General features: G+C 32.3%; 1 protein-coding gene across 1 annotated transcript; it reads left to right on the top strand.

The window, feature by feature from the left end:
* The first annotated feature begins 14,750 nt into the window (after positions 1 to 14,750).
* Positions 14,751 to 21,253, top strand: LOC117933561 (cellulose synthase-like protein D3). Its single transcript, XM_034854980.1, has 4 exons — positions 14,751 to 15,084; positions 15,926 to 16,845; positions 18,229 to 19,036; positions 19,245 to 21,253. Exons 2-4 carry the CDS (start codon positions 15,962 to 15,964, stop codon positions 21,000 to 21,002), a joined length of 3,450 nt encoding a protein of 1,149 aa, XP_034710871.1. The 5' UTR covers positions 14,751 to 15,084; positions 15,926 to 15,961; the 3' UTR covers positions 21,003 to 21,253.

The raw sequence follows: 21,253 nt of genomic DNA on the forward strand, positions 1-21,253 counted from the left end.
TCTCAGAGTGTATCCGCAAGAGGAGGCAAGCCTATTCTACAGCCCATTCTTCAGGACAATCAGCTTTTCTCATCAGAGCCATAGCAGTGGAAGCCACTTTACAGGATGTCAAGGTTTTCGGTATTGCCTTTATGTACAATACAAGTTGAACTGTGCAAAGCCTGATCCTGATTTTGTGGTTGGTTTCTTATTAAAAGGAAAAAAGTTGTCATTTGGTTTGCATCAAATTTGATGTTGCTATTCTGCATATTATTGGTAATATTTTCTGCTAAATTATTTGATGCCACATTTCTTATTTGCTGATTAAAAAAATCCTGAATGGACTCAAGCCCCATGTGCTTTTAGCATAAGGATGAGCTTGTTGCATTCATCATTTGATTCTAAATGATTGTCTACTGTATATTAGATCATTGTGAACAAGAATGAATGCTAGGAAGTACCAGTTATGGGCGACTATAAATTAGATTGTTTATAAGCAATGTTGTTATAGTCTACACATTAACTTTTTATCCAAGATTTTCAATAAGAAACTAAAACTTTGCTGGAGCAGAAATGGAATCACAGAAGATCACGGTTAAGGATGAGTGATCCTTCAAAGAAAATAATCAGAGAACAGATCCAAATCAGAAAGGCTTGAGAGACCTGCTATCAAAGAAAACCCAACCCTGCATTACTGGGAATGTTACAGCCTCTAAACTCCTCCCTAGTTACAACCCTTTCTTGGCTTGGGTGTTGGCTTCTTGGTTGCCCCATCTTGCAAGTCAAGATGCCTCTGCTGGATTCTTAGAGACAAGATCTGTGACCTCCCTTTTAAGATACCTGAGGTCTCAAAATCCAAGTCATCGCCATCTAATCCAAGTAATAACAGCTAAATTACTCTCTCATAATGTGTCTCTGCCTTCTGGACCTAGCCCAATGCAGAAGTTCTAATGCAATCATAATGAGGAATTTTACTTTTTAAGTTTCAAGTAATATGCAAGTATTGGAAGTTTCATGTGATTTGTTTTGATGTCAGAACCTGGAAAAAAATCTAGTTGAGTAAAAGAGATGAAATTTTCCTGGCATGAATCTTGAGAAATGAGCCCTACATATGTGTGTGTGTGTATATATATATATTCCTATCCCTTTCCGCTTCTTAGAGATATTGGTATTAGTATTTAAAGAAGTTTATGGGCTTCTACTACTTAATATCCAAGACATGTGGCTTGTGAGCACAGTTATGGGAGTTCTTTCAATTATGTTCACAAATCTTTGGAAAATGCAATTTGGTAGGAAACCAGGAGGAAGCTTTGACATAATAGTAGATAATTAGCAATTAATTAAAAGCTCTGGATGTTTAACTTTTTTGGTTTCTGTGGTGCAATAATAAAGTGGAAGACATGTTAATAGTAAATTTCATTTAACCTCAAATTTTCGGTGTTTGCATATGTATGATATCAATGGATGCACATTGTCTCCTCTTTGCATCACAATGCCACTTGCGAAATTGGTTATCTATTGCTTTATACTTCATTCTTGCAGCACACTTTGATTAGTCTTCCTTACAATGTTGGATATTGCATACATTCTCTTTCTGATGCTGCTAGGATGCCTATATTTTATGTTTAGACGCTGATTGGATTATTTGTTATTACTGTAGAAACTCGATATTGTAGGCCTTTTTGTTGAACATTACAGACAAAATACTCATTTTATGACAGGATTAACACTTCTGGTTTTTTATTTAACTGAGCATTCTAACCCTTGTTGGTTGTGACTATACTGATTGAGCTTTAAGCTCGTTCCCTCTTATAAGAGGTTAAGAATGAGGATATAGGGTCTGATAATAGAGTCCTGAGAGGTTCTTGGCACTGGTGAGCCGAGTTTATTAGCTTAGGTCTTCTCCAGTCTTCTGTTCTCAGCACATTTAGTCTTCCCTATGCATGGTTTTTACTTTTATTTCTGTTTGGGAACTCTTGATTCATATTATTGGATTGTATTCATTCAACAATGAGATCTGTGGTTTTGGATATACACTTTAACAATTAAATGGTTGTTAAGATGGTTATTCTCATTCATTTTGTCTATTAAAGTTATCTGTTAATTAGGCAATTATACCCCTTAGGTTGTGGTTTCATATCGGGTTTAGGCTTAATATAAACCCATGACCTTAGTGGCACACTCGACTCTTGAGCACTACTAGAGATCAACATTCAAATGATGCTACAAGTCCTAACTACAGAAACCACTTGAGATTAGATTCTCAACCATCCCTTGTCTCCTCAATGAGTGCAAACTCCAGGGAAACCATTGGCATCAATTGATATATGTTAGGAAAATGCTAAAGCACCCTAGTAGTACTTATATAACAATAAATTCAAACTATTCAATATGTATGGTGAGATCTAAGCTGTTGAATGGGGTATCAACGGATGAAAACAAGGTACAAGCATACAAATAAATGGGATTGAGTTATAAACAATGAGACTTAAAAATATAGACGTAGTATCACCTGATTAGTGATCTCTTTTCAATAGGGACCAAAAAAAGTATATTTTTGTTCTGCAACTAGATCCTAGATATTATTGGTTTGCAGTGCTTGAATCCTTCAATACTAGCTCCATAGTAGCCCAGAAGATCCAAAATACTGGTTGGAACCTTACATTTCCATGGAGGTGGCCAATTAAAAGTCTTCCAAACAACTTTTATGCTAGGATTAATTGTTTGCTTGAAGCATGTAAGACACATACAATCACCTAACGATGGCTTCCCTCCTGGCTTCCCAAACTTTTTTACAGGAAACCATAATTCCTATATCTGTAATAATAATGTTTAACATCTTATTGTAAATTCTGCCTGCTATATTGTTGCAAGCCTTTGTATAGCCTGTTAGATTCATTCCACCCTCCACTGCAGAGGCATAATAAATTGATTTTTATTGCATCTTAATTAGTTCAATTATCTAAGGCTATCTTTGGATTTCGAAAAATTGAAGGAAACAAAATAGAGAGAAAAAGTAGATGGAATAGGAACCTAATATTCCCACACACTTGGTGTCTAGTAATGGCCTCTACTAACAAGAAATTATTATCATTTTGTCCACCTTGTGTGATGTGATGAGCAAATTATTTTTATTATTTATATTTATTTTATCTTGCCTAACATTTTGATTCCATATTAATGTGTTGTGATGGAAAAACTTTTACACTAGGATTCTTGGTTCGTGCCATCAAAAGCTTTAATGTAAACATATTAAAGGAAGAACATAAAAATAAAGGCAAATTATACAAAAAATAATGAGGTTTTAATGTGGTTCGATCAATCACGCTTATCTCTATGAATGAGAGAGAATATTTCATTACATGATAAAAAATATTACAAATGATAAAAAATAGAAACTAATTATTGGGTTTCTTTGTATCTCCATCTTAAACCATGAGTCATTTTGCTTCATTAGGTAATCCTCATTCTTCCTCACATACATTTTTGTGAACCCTTATGCTCCATTGAGTGTTTTTCACTTTTCCTCACATTTATATTTCATCTCTCTCACAATTTTTTCCCCTCGTGACCTAGAATATGTATAGAGATATTTCTATTAGCTTCACTTATTTTATAAGAACTCTAATTACAATCACCGAGAATATTTCCTTTTACAAAAAGAAGTGTATTGTAATTAGGAATTTGAACACCTCCCAACAATCTCAACCTTAAGTTAAATTCTATTAAATCTTCTCTCTCTCTATGATCTATCATTTTCCCTTGGTGTACCTCGTTCTTGTCGTACATCATAATCTTATCCATGGTTTCCTTGTACGTGTTGCTTTCCTTGTGTGTCAGTATTCCCTTCATGTACCATGTTCTTGTCAATGTTACAATCTTCTTGTTTTTTGTATCACTAATAATTGAAAATTTGACTTCACTTTCAATTAAAATTATTTTTGCAATCTTCTTCTATGCTCTAATCTCCTTGCTCTTCCAAGAATCTTATAATAAACTTCTCCGCGACGCCTTTAACACCAAAGTTCTTTTAGACATCTTCAACCAAGTTTCTTTAAGACATTTCCAACCAATGTTTTGAAACCATTTCTTGGGAAAAATCATAACACCCAAATGTAATAGGAAAAAATGAAATAAAATAGAAAAGATAAACTATTTATGTGGTTTAAAAATAAGTAAATAATGAAAATGCAGGGTAAAACATGAATTTTTATCCTTAAAAATCAATATTATTTTTTATAAAAATTATTAATAATGCATAAATAAATTATTTTTTAAAAAATAAAAGTTTAAAAGGTTAATCTTCTTGGTTCAAAGAAAGCTTGGTTCTTAATAGTCATGTTAAGACTTATTTATTTTCATTTGATGGAATAACCCTTACTTTATAAGTCGAAGACCATCAACATCTAATTTAGGTACTTATGAAGTCTTTATTTTATTTTATTTTATTTACTTGATAAAATAAGAAATAAATTACAATGTAGAGAAAAATACAAATTTTGTAACTTATCCTAATATCTCTATCAAGACATTTGAAGGTTAATTCATGTATATCATTATATTATGGAAAAGTTGGTAGAAATGTCACTTTTTGAACTCGATTATGACATTAAAAAAGTTAAATCTTGAATTTGACTTCAACCCTGATTAAGACAGCTTGTCAAAATGCTAAAAATAATGTTAACAGTAAAAATCATAGGAATTGTTTAGTAACTATTTTCAAAAATAATTTTGAAAAATAATTTTTAAGAATAATTTTTGAAACTTGTTATTTGATTTTTATAGAACAAAAATCTTATTGGAAATCTAAAATGTTTTAACCTATTTTTTAATATTTTTAAATATGTTTTAAAAATCATTTTTATATGTAATGTTTTATTTTTAATCATTTTACATGTTTGCATAATTATTTTTTAAAATTATCATCAGAAAACAAGTGAAAATAATAATAATAAAAAAATAACTAAAAGATTGAAAACTCTTATATTTTCCATTTTTAAGAACAAAAAATAAAAAAATAGTTTTCAATTGTTAAATATATTTCTAATGTTTTTTTGTTATGAAGAATAGGAAACAATTCTAAAAAACAATTCCCAAACAACCTTATATTTTTTTAGGGATGATTAAATATAACTTTGTACCTCTTATGGTGGTAATTCTTGTTAGTAAATCTCATTCGTATTATGTGAAAACTTAGGTATTCATTTATGATATAAGTAATGATTAACTTAAAAAAATAAACCCAAACTCGAACATGGCCTAATAATTAAATGATAATAGAACATAATATGTATAACTCGTTTAATAATCAAATCGAGTTATGTCCTGTCTGAGTCAATATAATTAACTTTATAATATAATATGTTTATAATTCAATTGATCTATTTTTTCAAAATTAAATTATACATGAGTCAAATATGAGTTAAACATGTTACAAGTTATATTTAGATTGAGTAATACAATTATTAAATAGATCGATTTTCAAAATATTCATCAGATTAATATGTTTTTAACTTTATAATAATTGAAAGATAAAAATTTTCAAATTTTAAAAAAACTATAAACACTTCATAAAATAATATCTGTTAAACATGCTTTTAGTGATTTTGCCACATCATCGTTCACTCTTTTTTTTTAGATTAAATTTTTGTGTTAAAAGGTAATTGATGATTGTGGTATTAACTTTATATATATATATATATATACATAATATTTTGAAGTCTGCCTCCCACTAAAGAAAAGACTTGTTGACATTTCTCAAGTTCCTTGATTCACGCCTGGAGGCCACCCTTCAAATTTCAAAAGAGTAGAGGTAGGGTGGCATTTTTTCAAACACTTGGTGCCTCTCTTTTTCTTCTTGGTTCCGGTCTTTATTGTAAATTGTAATAAGAAGTGGGAAAAACTACGCGTTGGAGCGCACGTGGCGGACAATTCCCGTTCCCAAGACGACGCGGCCCACCGTCATGATTGTTGTCTTGGGCACACCCCCCCACCACCTTCCTAGTACGTGCCTACCATGAACACCTGCATTTATGGATTAGGATTAGGGAATATGGCTTCATTATTTTTATACCATTTCCCTTTCAATTATTTAAATTGCGGATTCCCAGATGTGATAAAAAATATATATAATAAAAATGAAAAGGATATTCGTTTTCAGAATGTCTTTTTCAGTCATGGCAGGAAAAGCGTTTGTAACTTCAAAATATTTTTGAAAAAAATCAGGGGTATGTTGGAAAATCTGAGAGAAAATATAAGAAAAAAATAAATAAAGTGAAAAATGGAAGGAAAAAAAAATAAAAAATATTATTTTAATAAAAATTGCATCCACCCCTCGACCACACAAAACTTACGTCGTGTCCGCAGCTAAATACCATCAAAGCGATGTCCTCAGGGTTCCCACACGCTTTCTGCTTTCTTAAGAAAGCAACTCAGAGTATTTTAAATTCTCAGTGCAGAGTGGGCGACCAACCAAAGGGAGCTGTCTTTTTCTCTCATTTTCTATCTGTATGTTTAGAGTGTTTTAAACTCTCAAGAAATGTATATAAAACTTTGAATGCTTCGATCATGCTTCGTCAAGCTCACGACTTGGTCTCTTTTCCTCTCTAAAGATTTTTGCTCTCGAGTTCTCAACCATTCGGGCATTATATAGACATACAGCTGACCTTGTTTTCTAGGAGCCTCTATTGTTATGCTTTGGACATGACTCACCGGAGATGGGTTTCTTTATTTTTTCTGATTCGGGTCTGTTTGGCTGCTGAGAAAGTAGAAGAAGATGGGAAGGAAAGAAATAGAAGTGGTTTTTTTTTTTGTTGAGTTTTTTGGGGAAGTGAAAGTGTTCGGTTAACTAGGTCTTTTTGTTTCTCTCCGCTCGAGACTTACAGACCATTTTGAACGTACTTAGATCCCAAACAAATCTGCCCTCTTCTTCTTTGGACATGGTCCGGTTTTTGCTCGTTTGATTAATTTTGACCTTACTCGAGATAGTTTTTTTGTTTTTGGCTCTATAGGGGTGCTGAGAAAATGTAGGAAAATGGGAAGGAAAAAAAAAATTGAAACGGGTTTTTCTTGGTGTAGCATCGTGGGTTTTTAGGAACTAGAAGTGTTTACTAAATTGCTTCTAAGTACATTTTTGTTTTCCTGGGGCTTCTTGGCAACCAAACAGAGCGAATTTATAGATCGAAGTTGGTGTGTTGTTTTTTTTTAAGTTTGATCTACTTGAAGCAACTCTTTTGGTTGCTGAGAATGCCTTTGGAATAGGGACACTTCTAAGTTTTAAGTCTATTCTTAGGTACTCTCCCTCTCTTTGTATGCTCACTTCCTCCTTGGATTAAGCTTCTTACATCAATTACAGTCAAATTCTTTTCTATTAAACCCTTTCATCCTTTTCTTCTATTTTCTTAGCAACCAAACGGCAAACCAAATAAGAATGAAAAATAGGGGAGGAGGAAGTGAGCATCCAAAGAGAAGTACTGCCCCTGTTGCTTGATATTCTTCTTTTTATATTTTTGAATATTAAATGTTGGTAACAAGAATAGACTTGATGAATCTTTGCCATCTTCTCTAAATTTTTGCAAGTTTCATTAATTTTAGCTCTTTCATTATTTTCAAGATAATTAAAAATTAAAATATTAATTTATAATTCTTTTCTAAATTTTAAAAAGTTATGGATTTCATTCAAGTAAAATTAGTAAACTATACTTTTAATATTTTAAATTTGAATTTTTGGATATGTCAAGTATAATACTATTGTGATGTAATTTATTGTTTATGACATTTGTTAATCCACGTTATAATTAAGATACTAAATCTAGAAGCATACGTGATAACCTTAATCAAGAAAAACCAAATATAGAATTATCGAATTACCACTAATTTCTTTACTCCAATCCAATCCTACTTAAATAAATGATAATAAAAAAATGAATAAAGTGTTAGTCTAAGGGTTCTCCTAAGTGAGTTTTGATGATAATAAATCATGGTTAGTTTATTACTGAATTTAAGTCGAGTCAAGTTTCAGGTGTCATTTGAGAAATTTATTTGGAAAATCAAGTTATAATCAAAGAAGTTTAAGATAATCATGAAAGGATTAAAGAACTGCAAGACCAAGTATGTATGAAGTTCTTCCAACCTTAGGAATCGTATGTAAGTATCTCACTTGGGTGTATTTAGGGTTTTAAAATTCGTCCATCTATGATTTTCATTTTTATAAACTTGAGTTTTAATTCAAAATATTGGGTAAAAATCTCTTAATTAAGTGTTTTACAAGTATTTAAAGATGTTTCTTAATAAGTAAAAGAAAAAATTAAAACTGAAAAAGATAAATTTTTGAGTCAAAATTGATCAACCGATCAAGAGACAGATTTTTATGTCATGATGAGTCACACCATTTTGACCTCATCTTAGTCGATTTGTTGAGCATTGCAACTTTGACCTAGACAATATGTCAAAGGTAAATAAAATGTTAAAAGTCAAACATAATTTTTAGAATGATTGGATAAAACTCGCAAGTTTGGATTCCATATCTTTTTGGAAACATATGACATGTAATTCCTAGGCTCATAAATTATAATTCTTAATTACTCAACTATATAAGTCAAACTAAATATGAGACAAATGGTAATTAGGTTACTAGAATGAACCCAAACATGATCTAATTATTAAACAAATAACACCACATGATATATATATATATATATATATATATAACTCATCTAATAATTAAATTGGATCATATTTAAATCAATACAACTCAATTCACCTATTTTTTCAAAACTAAATTATAAATGAATTATATATAAGTTAAATAGGTTACGAGTTGTAATAAGGTTAACTAATAGAATTATTAAATATAGGATGCCAATGGGGTGAGTTTATGATGGGCTGTTGTCATCCTAATTTTGTTTTATTTATTTAAAATAATTCTCATCATCGTCGTATTAGAAAAATTAAACAAGGCAAGGTGAAATGAATATGTGAATTTCTCATACCCGTTTAACTTTTTTTTTTTAAAATTATATTTATAATTTTTGTAACTTATTTTATTGAAAAATATTGTTATTATTATTATTGTATTTAAAATAAAAAAGTAAAAATTAAATTAAATTATTTTTAAATTTAATTTTATATATAATCCAATCATGATGACTTGTGACAATGCAATATCCGAATCCCCAAATTTATCCTTTAAAAGAATCTCAAACTCACATCAAATATATTTATTTAAATTTCAAACTCGTTCTCTAAACGAGAGACAAAAAAAATTCTCCTTATCATCCTTAATTTTTTTTTTTTTTTTTTTTTTTGTCTTTCACGGCAAAAACATGCTAATTTAATGAATATTTTTTTAGTCGATTTAGAATTTAAAAAAAAAAAAAAAAAAGTTTACTATCGTCTCTCTCTTTTCCCTTCCTTCAAAGGGTGAAAGGGTATGGCACAACAAACAAATACCATCAAATGATGATGTGGATTTTAAAATATTAGAAAATAAATAAAGTAAAGACTCGTTGACATCTCTCAATTTTTTCCTGGATTCACGCCTGGCATCCACCCCTTCAAATTTGAAAAAGATTTGAGGGTAGCATGTTTTCACACACTTGGTGCCTCTCTTTTTTCTCTTTGTTCTGCTCTCTCTATTATAATAAGTGAGAAAGGAGGCTACGCGGTGCAGCGCACGCGGTGGGCAATTCCCATGCCGTGACCACGCTGGCCACCATCATCATGGTTGTCCTGGGCCCCCACCGCCCACCACCTTCCTAGTACGTGCCTACCATAAACACATGCATTTATGAATTAGGGAATGTGGCTTCTCATCATTTTTATACCATTTCCATCCTCTCAATTATTTAGATTGCGGATTCCTAGATGTGCTACATGTTTGGTGGATAAGAAAATGATAAAAATGGAATGAATATTCTATGAACAATGGAATAATTCTATAATTTTAAGAGACTTACGGGTAAAGTAAAACATTCCATTCCTATTTTTTGACATGGAGAATAAACCAATGTGAAAAATTAAATTAGAAAAACACACGTTTCGTATTCAAGTTTTTGATTTTTCTTTTTATGTTTTCTATTTTTCTCAATACTGAAAAAACTTCCTCTCAAAATTAACTACTGTAAGCATAATATAATAAATAGGATAACAAAATCATGTATAAAATCTCTTAAAGATCGTAACTTAAAATATTTTTAGTATTAGGATAATAATCAAACTAATAAATTGGTGAAAATTATTTAATAAATGATTCTTTTAAAATTTATTTTTAAAAAATGTTAAAATATTATAATTAAAATCATTGTAATTTAATTCCAAAACGATATGAGTTAACAATACTTTAATCAAAATCATTCTCAAAGGTGGTGTTTGTTTTTTAATACTTAATAAAAATAAAATACTATAAAAACAAACAACTTAATATTTAATACTATTAAGTATTAAAGTTCTATTTAAAATTAAGTAAAAAACCAAACACCACCTAACTCTTTTATTGGGAAAATGTATAACACTGAAAATTTTTTATGTCCCACTTGAGAGTTTAAAAGTATTTTTAGTGTATAACACTCCTTTTGGTGGGAAAATGTTGTGCCACCAAAACACATTATTAAAAACTTGCATTTGATGTCTTTTAATTAGTTAGGTTGTGTTTGGTTCTTTGAAAATATTAAAAAATAAATGTTTAAGAAAAAGGATATTTTTATATTTTTATTGTCCTACGAAAAATAGGAAAAAAATCATATATAATTAAAATTAGTTAAAAACTTATATATTTTAAATTATTTAATCTTTATATTAATAAGTTAAAATGAATTTAAAGTAACGAATAAACATAATTTATTGATTTTTATTTTGTATTTTTCTTTACCTTTTCAAATTTATTTCACAGACTTATTTGATAACTGTTGTTGAAAATAGTATTCTATTTTTTTAGAACAAAAAATAGAAAAACATGTTTGCCAACAAAAAATAATTTTTTTTTTTGGTTTTTAAGAATAAAAAATATGGTATTTTCAAATAACATATTTTTATTGTTTTCTATTATTTTCACTTTTTTAAGGATTGTTTTAAAAAATAATTATATAAACATGTAGAACGATTAAAAACAAAACATTAAACATATAAATTATTTTTTAAAATATTAAAAACAAGTTAAAAATATCGTAGGTTTTCACATAAACTTTTATTTTACAAAAAATTAGAAAACAATTTTCAAAAATTATTCTTAAAAACTGTTTTAAAAAATAGTTACCAAACAAACCATTGTAATTTTAAAATACATAAGTTTTTAATTAATTTTAATTATATTTAAATTTCTTATGTATGTTTTGTATTGAAATCAAACATATAGGAAACCATTTTTTTTCTTTTATCATTTTCCGTGAACCAAATATAACGTAGCTTTTAATTAGACAATAAGCGCCTTGAGGTTGTGGTATAGATTGTGATATAATAATTATTTTCTTATAAAAAAATTCGCCTTATTTGATGGGATATGAAAAGATTTTGGTATTTATTGGATTTAATTTTTTTTCACATTTAATCGATAATAAAAGTTATTGTAAAAGTGATATGAATGTATTAATTATATCTAATTTCTCATTTGTGATATTTTAACACTTAAAAAGGAATTATTCTTTTTTCATCCTTTTATTTATTTATTTTCATATTTTCAGCTCTAAATTTTAAAGGGAGAAAATAAATATTTACTTTCTTATTATGGTAAAATACAGTGATTTCAAGAAGTGGAATCACCACATTTTAAATATCTATTATGATGTCTTTTAGAATTTTTTATTTTATTTTAGTAATTAAATTAGTTGTGGTTGAAATAAATTGATTTAAATAGAAAATACCAAAATACCAATTATAGAAATAGAGCATCTTATTCAACTCTAATAAGATATTTGATCAATCCATTAAAAAAAATTAAACAAAGTAAGATGAGGCAAAATAATATTCGAACCATGAATTTTAAAAAACAATCTCAATCCTACCTCAAATCCATTTATTTAAATTTTAAACCGGTAGTTTCGACAAAAAAAATAAAAAAAAAACACTACCAGCTAGTTGAAAAAAATCCCGACCTAACATCATCCTTATTCAATACAAATTATACAATCCTTTAATTGATTTTATTCCTAATTAGTTTTCTTTTTAATTTCCTTGAGGGGTAAAAAGGAAAATTACTTATAGGAGAATTCCACAGTACGCAGCAGTTCCGAACGTAGGGGAGCATGGCTCACTAGTACTTTGATTTTGAAATCTGAAAATGCCCTTAGTTTTTCAGGTAATTACAGAAATACCACCTAATCCAAATGCGGGAATAACGGAAGTCATATCGAGTGCTTCTCTGTCTTCTCCTTAGACGTGACAACTTACCCGATTTCATTGAAATGTGCTTCGCCACTCGCTCCCATGGTGCGTGAGTCACGCTCCGTTCAGACAAAAAGTAGTAGTCGAACCACACTCTCTAATCATATTCTTAATTTTATAATATGAAAATGGATTGCTATCTCACCTTCTTAATCTGAAACCATCATGTTTGTAGTTAAATCCGGCCGTTGATTAAAGATACAAATAAAATGAACTCAACATAAAAAATTGATGAATTCTTTAAAGATTTTTGAACAATTTCGTATTTTTAAAATGTAAGACGGAATTTACTAGTAAAGATGACAATAAGACAAACTTTTTTGGATACTTATTCTATCTTATCTCTAATAAGACATGTTTAAAATTTAAATAAATGAATTAAAAGTAATTTGAGTCTTTTTTAAAACTGAAACGGGTTCATGACAAGTTCAAGTATCACCTTATTCTGTCCCATCTCATCCAAATCAATCAAATTAAATTTAAAAATTAATTTAATTTAATTTTTAATATAATAATAATAATAATAATAAATATAATAAGTTATAAAAATATAATTTTCTTTAATATTTATAAGTATATATATATATATATATATATATATATATATATATATATATATATATATATATATATATATATATATATTAAAAATAAATAGGATGGGACGGGATGGGAAGAGCTTAAGATGAGGATAATAATTATTTTGGATAAATGGGGTAAGGGTGGAATGAAGGCAACCTGTCTTGAAGTATACCATTGTCATCTTATAACATTAGTTCTGATTGTGATTTTTTATTTAAAACACCGAAAATAAATTAAATGGAATATGATACAATAATATTAGTTACATTATTAACTTCTACCTTAATTTTTATAATTGAAGCAGTTAGAATGATTTGTATGGACTATAGTAATAATTGTTTGTCATTAATAGTAATCATATGATTTTAGATGAGGACCATGATTGATTTGAATAAACCTAGGACAATTTGCAAGATAATTTTTTTTACCTAAAATAACAAAAAAAATATTGATTTTTATTGTTAAATCAAATCAAATCAAATTGAATAAAACTTATAAAACTAATTAAATTGGTTCGATTTGATTTTAATCCTCAAAACCGAATTGATTGCAGAAAGATGTGAAAATGGCCGATTGTAGTAACTCACAGCGTTTCCGGCTACACAGTACTGTTTCCACGGGAAGACTCGGCGAAATGGAAAGTCGGCGTTAGCGCGTCATATCATACTCGCTTCTGCCACGTGGCAAACTCCCAATTGCTCATTTCTTTTTCATGTTTCCTTCCGAAGCACACCGCCTCCATTTCACCTTAATACCAATAATGTCCTTGGCTGGTTTGACCGTTTGGACTTAGGATTATGCTTCATTTTTTTTATTCCAAATAAAATAAAATCAATACTATGAATGATTTATAATCGGAGATAAGGTTTTACCGATTAAGAACGTATTCGAAGTATTCGAGAATAAGAGTGTGTTTGATAGTAATTATAAAAAATATTTATAATATTTTTAATACTTGAAGAATGAAAATTTTCAGGTATTATAAACTTTAAAAACACTTTGTCCTAGGATCACTATAAAAAACACTCTAATTTTTTAAAACTACTTAATAATATTTTATAAAATAAAAATTTACTTAGGAATTTGAAATGTTTTTAACTTGTATTTAATATTTTTAAATATATTTTAAAAATAATTTTTATATTTAATATTTTATTTTTAATTATCATATATGATTGTATAATTATTTTTTAAAACAATCATAAAAAAAAGTAAAAATAATAGAAAAAAACTAATAAATATTTTTGAGAAAATACTTGTTTTGTGTTTTAAAAAATAAAAAATAAAAAACAAATTTTAATTATTAAATATGTTTTTTTTTCATTATGAAGAATATAAAATTATTCTTGAAAATAATTGCCAAATAAACCCTTAGATTTTTAAAAATATTTTCTAAATTTTGTAAAACACTTTTTTTTTTTTCAAAAACACGTAATTTCTTAAAAAAAATATTTTTAAATTAAAAACATTTTTAACGGACTCTAACAAATTTGGACATAAATCATTTTCAACCGGAGTCTAACAAGTTTGGAGAGAAAACATTAGACCGTGAGAGTGAAAGACGAAAGAAAATAACCTTCTATTTATAAAAAAAATATTTTTTTAAGCATTTATTCCACTTTCAAAATTATATTCCTTATTTATTTATTTAAAAATATTATTTTAATAAAAATTGGATCTACCCCTGACCACACCAAACATACAATGCACTTTCACCTTACCTGATCAGAACCCAATTCTCTGGTATGTATGGTGTCCAAAGCCAAACGCCACGAAAACGACGTCGTCATGGTCCGCACACGCTTTCTTAAGAACACAACTCAGAGCCAGTTCTTAGTGTAGAGCCGGCGACCAACCAAAAGGAGTCATCTTTTTCTCTCATTTCATCTCACTTTCTCTCGTTTTCTATCTGTATCTTTAGAGTGTTTTAAATTCTCATGTAATGTATATAAAACTCTGAATGCTTCAATCATGCTTGGTCAAGCTCACGACTTGGTCTCTTTCTCTCTCTAAAGATTTTTGCTCTGAGGTCTGAACCATTCGGAGTGAAGTGGTCGATCCCAAAAAGGCATTATATCATACAGCTGACTTGTTTGTAGGGGCCTCTATTGTTATCCTTCGGACATGGTCCGATCTTTGCTGATTTAGGTAAATTCCGATCTCACCGGAGATGGGTTTCTTTGTTTTTTCTGATTTCGGTCTGTTTGGCTGCTGAGAAAGTAGAAGATGATGGGAAGGAAAGAAATAGAAGTGGGTTTTTTTGTTTTCATTTTTGTAGTTTGATGGTTTTTTGGGAAGTGATATTGTTTGGTTAACTGTGTCTCTTTGTTTCTCTCCGCTGAGATTTACAAACCATTTTGAACTTCTTAGATCCCAAAAAATCTGCCTTCTTCTTCTTTGGACAAAGTCTGGTTTTTGCGCGTTTAGGTAAATTTTGACCTTGCTGGAGATGGGTTTCTTTTTCTTTTCTTTTTTTTTGGCTCTATCGGGGTGCTGAGAAAATGAAGGAAAATGGAAAGGAAAAAAAAATAGAAACAGGTTTTTCTTAGTGTAGCAATGTGGGTTTTCAGGAACTAGAAGTGTTTACTGAACTGCTTCTTAGTACCTTTTGTTTTCCTCGGGCTTCTTGGCAACCAACGGTGAATTTATAGATCCAAGTTGGTGTGTTGGTTTTTCAAGTTTGATCTTACTTAAAAGTAACTCTTTTGGTTGCTGAGAAAATGTGAGAAAACGGAAGGAATTTGAAGATTTGGGTCTTGGTGTTCTGGGATCCAGAGAAATCAGAACCTCCCTTGAGTAGCCTTAGGTGTTCTCAGTGTGTGTAGACATTCAACACTAAACTTTCTTTTCTTTTCTTTTCTGTTCTGCAGTTTCTCAGTAACCAAACAGAGGGTGGGGTTAAGAAATGGATTGATGCTTTCAATTTTGGAAAATCTCATGATTTGGTGATGAAGGTCTGAATTTGATTAATTTCTTTCTTGAATTTCAGGATTCGTGGTACCTAGATCTTTGGTAGTATTCAATTATGGCATCAAAATCATTCAAGGCCAGCCGATCATCCTTATCAACAACCTCAGATGTCTCTGATTCGATCCACAACAAGCCTCCCCTGCCTCCAACTGTGACATTTGGCCGAAGGACATCCTCAGGCAGGTATATAAGCTATTCAAGGGATGATCTTGATAGTGAACTTGGTAGTGGTGAATTTATGAACTACACTGTACACATACCACCTACACCTGACAACCAACCTATGGAAGGCTCCATGGATCCATCCATCTCACAGAAGGTTGAGGAGCAATATGTGTCGAATTCGCTCTTCACGGGTGGATTCAATAGTGTGACACGAGCTCATCTCATGGACAAGGTGATTGAATCCGAAACCAGCCATCCCCAGATGGCTGGCGCAAAAGGATCTTCATGTGCAATTCTCGGGTGCGATGCAAAGGTGATGAGTGATGAAAGGGGAGCAGACATTCTTCCTTGTGAATGTGATTTCAAAATATGCCGAGATTGTTATTTGGATGCGGTTAAAACTGGTGGTGGGATTTGCCCTGGATGTAAGGAGCCATATAAAGCCTTGGATTTGGATGAACTGGCGGTGGAAAATGGGCGTCCGCTTCCACTTCCACCACCAGCTGGGATGTCAAAAATGGAGAGGAGGTTGTCATTGATGAAATCGACAAAGTCAGTGCTGATGAGGAGCCAGACTGGGGATTTTGATCACAATCGATGGTTGTTTGAGACAAGGGGGACTTACGGGTATGGGAATGCTATTTGGCCAAAGGATGGGGTTTTTGGGAATGGGAAAGAAGATGATGCATCTGAGCCTCAAGAGTTAGTGAGCAAACCTTGGAGGCCACTCACACGAAAATTAAAGATACCTGCTGCTGTTCTGAGCCCATATCGGTATACATTCTTTTTTCAATCTTTACTCTCATTATGGATTATGAAAACTCCTATATGTGAGGTGTCATTTTCTTGAATTGATACTTTCTAGTTCTTGAAGTAAGATCTCATTTGCTTTTAGCTTATATTTCGTTACTGCTTTTCTTATTGGGTGATAATGATGCAGATGAGGAGTTATTTCAACTATGCTTTCTGATCACAACTAAAAGATAGCTTATTCTCAGTTTTTGCATCATATGTATTTTTTATATTGGTCCTTTGCTATAATGATATAAAGGAACAGTCAGTTCATGTGCCTCTAGTTGTTTAAACATATCATGCAACCCTCCTTTTTTCGGTTGTATTGTTGTTTTCACCCCAAAACTTGCTGTGTGTTTGAAATAAACAAGTTTCCTTTTAGTTAACTGTCTTTTTCCTTCTGATATGAATATATCTGAAATTTCTTCATATTTTTCTCCATATTTGTGTGTATGTATAGTTTTTTTTTTACTGGGTGTTGGGGACATGCGGGTGTTTCGAGGGGACCAGACACCAGAACACTGTTCCAAAAGCATATGACATTTTTTTTCATTCATTTACTCTGAGGTCAAAATGGTTTTAGTTCACAAGCTGATTATTGAAACATATCAAGCCTTTGGACTTCCTGAGATCTAGCTTTGACTTTGATGCAGTTGATTTTATATCAAGCCTTTAATTCACAAAGGATGGACTAAATGATGCAATTGATATTATATTTCCCGAGTCACAAGAATATAGTTATTGATCATACAGCTATCATATTTAGAATGCATGTAAAACAAATGATGTTACTATCACAAATGTATCTTCTCAAATTTGAATGCAGTAATAATTCAAAATGATGTGATGTAAGATACATTGGAGTTGAGTCACTGTAAACCAAGAAAGAGACCTTTAGAAGTATTTGGTCTCTCCCTAAACTGGCTACACTGAATATCATGTGTGTCATTGCATGAAACTGTATAGAGTTTCTGTAATAATCCGAGCATTTGAAGTGCTATTTGTAACAAAACTGATTGATTTATGCAATATAAGTTTTTAGATTTTTCATTTCTTGTCTAGGCATGCTCATTTCTTCATCCCTTGCTTCCCTCTCTTTCTGAATGAGGAAATACTGGAAAATTTTTTAATAAATGAAAGTGATCACTAAAATTTTCACCCATCTATACAAATCATTAATTCCTGATAGGAATTTTATCAGTAAAATGAATTTATAAGCTATTGGGAGTATCGGGTAGAAATTTTGTTGTCATTCCATGGCTCTCTGCATGTCGCGAACCCAATTATTTCATATGGTTGCACAGTTTCTTTATGTAATACCAGCTGACATATACTTTCTGCTTGCGACTGCAACTATGGTAACAGGCTTCTAATCTTTGTACGGATGGTAGCTCTTGGATTGTTCTTGGAATGGAGGGTCACGAATAAAAACGAGGATGCAGTCTGGTTATGGGGGATGTCGGTGGTTTGTGAGATTTGGTTTGCCTTCTCTTGGCTTCTTGATCAACTGCCCAAGCTCTGTCCTATTAATCGTTCCACCGATCTTAATGTTTTGAAGGAGAAATTTGAAACACCTAGCCCCAACAACCCCACTGGAAAATCTGATCTCCCAGGCATAGATATTTTTGTCTCCACTGCTGATCCAGAGAAGGAACCGCCTCTTGTCACTGCAAATACCATCTTGTCCATCCTAGCTGCTGATTATCCTGTTGAAAAGCTTGCTTGCTATGTTTCTGATGATGGAGGTGCACTGCTAACTTTTGAAGCCATGGCAGAAGCTGCTAGCTTTGCAAACACGTGGGTTCCATTTTGCAGAAAGCATGATATTGAGCCAAGGAACCCAGAAACTTATTTCAATTTAAAGAGGGATCCTTATAAGAACAAAGTGCGGCCTGACTTTGTCAAGGACCGTAGACGGGTCAAGCGTGAGTATGATGAGTTCAAGGTGCGAATCAATGGCTTGCCTGATTCTATCCGTCGCCGATCTGATGCATATCATGCTCGGGAGGAAATCAAGGCAATGAAACTTCAGAGACAGAATAGAGACGATGAAGCTGTGGAGACTGTGAAGGTCCCTAAAGCTACTTGGATGGCTGATGGAACCCATTGGCCTGGGACTTGGATGAATCCTGGATCCGAGCACTCTAAGGGTGATCATGCTGGAATAATACAGGTATTACCCTTTATTCATATAATTGCTGAAGTATCAATCAGCTCTTTAGGTGGCCCGTGTATACTTCCTGTATACTTTGGGATGTTGTTTGGGCATTTCCTTTTAATATACACTCATTGTTTTACCTATGAAAAAAAAATGAATTAGCTCTTTAAGGTTGTGTTAAAATGAAAAGAAAAGCTGAACATGACCTTCTTTAATGATTCAGGTGATGCTGAAACCCCCGAGTGATGAGCCTTTGCAAAGTACTGCTGATGATACCAGACTAATTGACCTCACTGATGTGGACATTCGTCTCCCCTTGCTTGTTTATGTTTCCCGTGAGAAGCGTCCTGGCTATGATCACAACAAGAAAGCAGGGGCCATGAATGCATTGGTTCGAGCATCAGCAATCATGTCCAATGGTCCTTTCATTCTCAACCTTGACTGTGACCACTACATCTACAACTCCCAGGCCATGAGAGAAGGCATGTGTTTCATGATGGACCGGGGTGGTGATCGCATTTGTTATGTACAGTTCCCTCAGAGGTTTGAGGGTATTGATCCATCTGATCGATATGCAAATCACAACACTGTTTTCTTTGATGTCAATATGCGTGCCCTTGATGGATTACAGGGCCCAGTCTATGTTGGAACTGGATGCCTCTTCAGAAGGATTGCCCTTTATGGCTTTGACCCACCTAGATCAAAAGAACACCATCCTGGTTGCTGCAGCTGCTGCTTTTCTCGTCGCAAGAAGCATGTTAGTGTTGCCACTACCCCAGAAGAGAACCGAGCCTTGAGGATGGGCGATTCTGATGATGAAGAAATGAGCCTCTCCCTTCTCCCTAAGAGGTTTGGAAACTCAAATTTCCTAATTGATTCAATCCCAGTGGCAGAGTTTCAAGGCCGTCCCCTGGCAGATCATCCAGCCGTGAAGAATGGACGGCCACCTGGTGCTCTTACCATTCCTCGAGAGCTTCTTGATGCATCAACTGTTGCAGAGGCAATCAGTGTCATCTCCTGCTGGTATGAAGATAAGACTGAGTGGGGAAATCGTGTCGGGTGGATTTATGGGTCTGTTACTGAAGATGTGGTTACTGGGTACAGGATGCACAACAGAGGATGGAAATCTGTTTACTGTGTCACCAAGAGGGATGCCTTTCGGGGAACTGCTCCCATCAATCTCACTGATAGGCTCCATCAAGTCCTCAGGTGGGCTACTGGCTCAGTTGAAATTTTCTTCTCCCGTAACAATGCTCTCCTGGCCAGCCCAAGAATGAAGCTTCTGCAGAGGGTAGCCTACCTTAATGTCGGAATCTACCCCTTTACCTCAATCTTCTTGATCGTCTATTGCTTCCTTCCTGCACTCTCTCTCTTCTCTGGCCAGTTCATCGTTCAGACCCTCAATGTCACTTTCCTTACCTACCTCCTGGTTATCACTGTGACCCTATGTATGCTTGCTGTGCTCGAGATTAAATGGTCTGGAATTGAGCTTGAAGAGTGGTGGAGGAATGAGCAGTTTTGGTTGATTGGAGGCACTAGTGCTCATCTTGCTGCCGTTCTTCAGGGGCTACTGAAAGTCATTGCAGGGATAGAAATATCCTTCACCTTGACATCCAAATCAGGCGGTGATGACATTGATGATGAGTATGCAGATCTCTACGTTGTCAAATGGACATCACTGATGATTCCACCAATCACAATCATGATGACCAACTTGATTGCAATTGCAGTTGCTTTTAGCCGAACAATATATAGTGTGTTACCTCAGTGGAGCCGTCTGCTAGGTGGGGTTTTCTTCAGCTTCTGGGTCTTGGCTCATCTCTACCCCTTTGCCAAGGGACTCATGGGAAGAAGAGGAAGGACTCCCACCATTGTTTTTGTATGGTCGGGACTCATTGCAATCACCATTTCCCTCCTTTGGGTGGCTATCAGCCCCCCATCAGGTTCTACCCAAATTGGAGGTTCATTTGAGTTCCCTTGATAGGTCATTTTTTTTTTCATATCAAAGTGAAATTGTTTTCAGAGTTTCCTTTATTAATTCTTTGTACAAGTTGATCATGTTGGTGCACAGACTAGGTGTGTTTTATTTTCATGCCATTTAAATTTAGTGGTAACTTTCAACAATTTGACTGAGATGGATGAGAAATATTTGGGTCTTATGGCATCTTAGTTATTTGTAAGATGCCATATGAATAGCCTTAATTATTTCATTTTTTTTATATTTTTCATTAA

The sequence above is a fragment of the Vitis riparia genome, chromosome 16 (genome assembly GCF_004353265.1).
Source record: "Vitis riparia cultivar Riparia Gloire de Montpellier isolate 1030 chromosome 16, EGFV_Vit.rip_1.0, whole genome shotgun sequence".
In the NCBI taxonomy this organism is placed as follows: Eukaryota; Viridiplantae; Streptophyta; class Magnoliopsida; order Vitales; family Vitaceae; genus Vitis; species Vitis riparia.

Excerpts from the sequence above, each read along its gene's own strand:
- LOC117933561 (XM_034854980.1), top strand. The coding sequence starts at position 15,962 with ATGGCATCAAAATCATTCAAGGCCAGCCGATCATCCTTATCAACAACC. Across the intron at positions 16,846-18,228 it reads GCTGTTCTGAGCCCATATCG|GCTTCTAATCTTTGTACGGA; the intron begins GTATACATTCTT and ends CTATGGTAACAG. Across the intron at positions 19,037-19,244 it reads ATCATGCTGGAATAATACAG|GTGATGCTGAAACCCCCGAG; the intron begins GTATTACCCTTT and ends TTAATGATTCAG.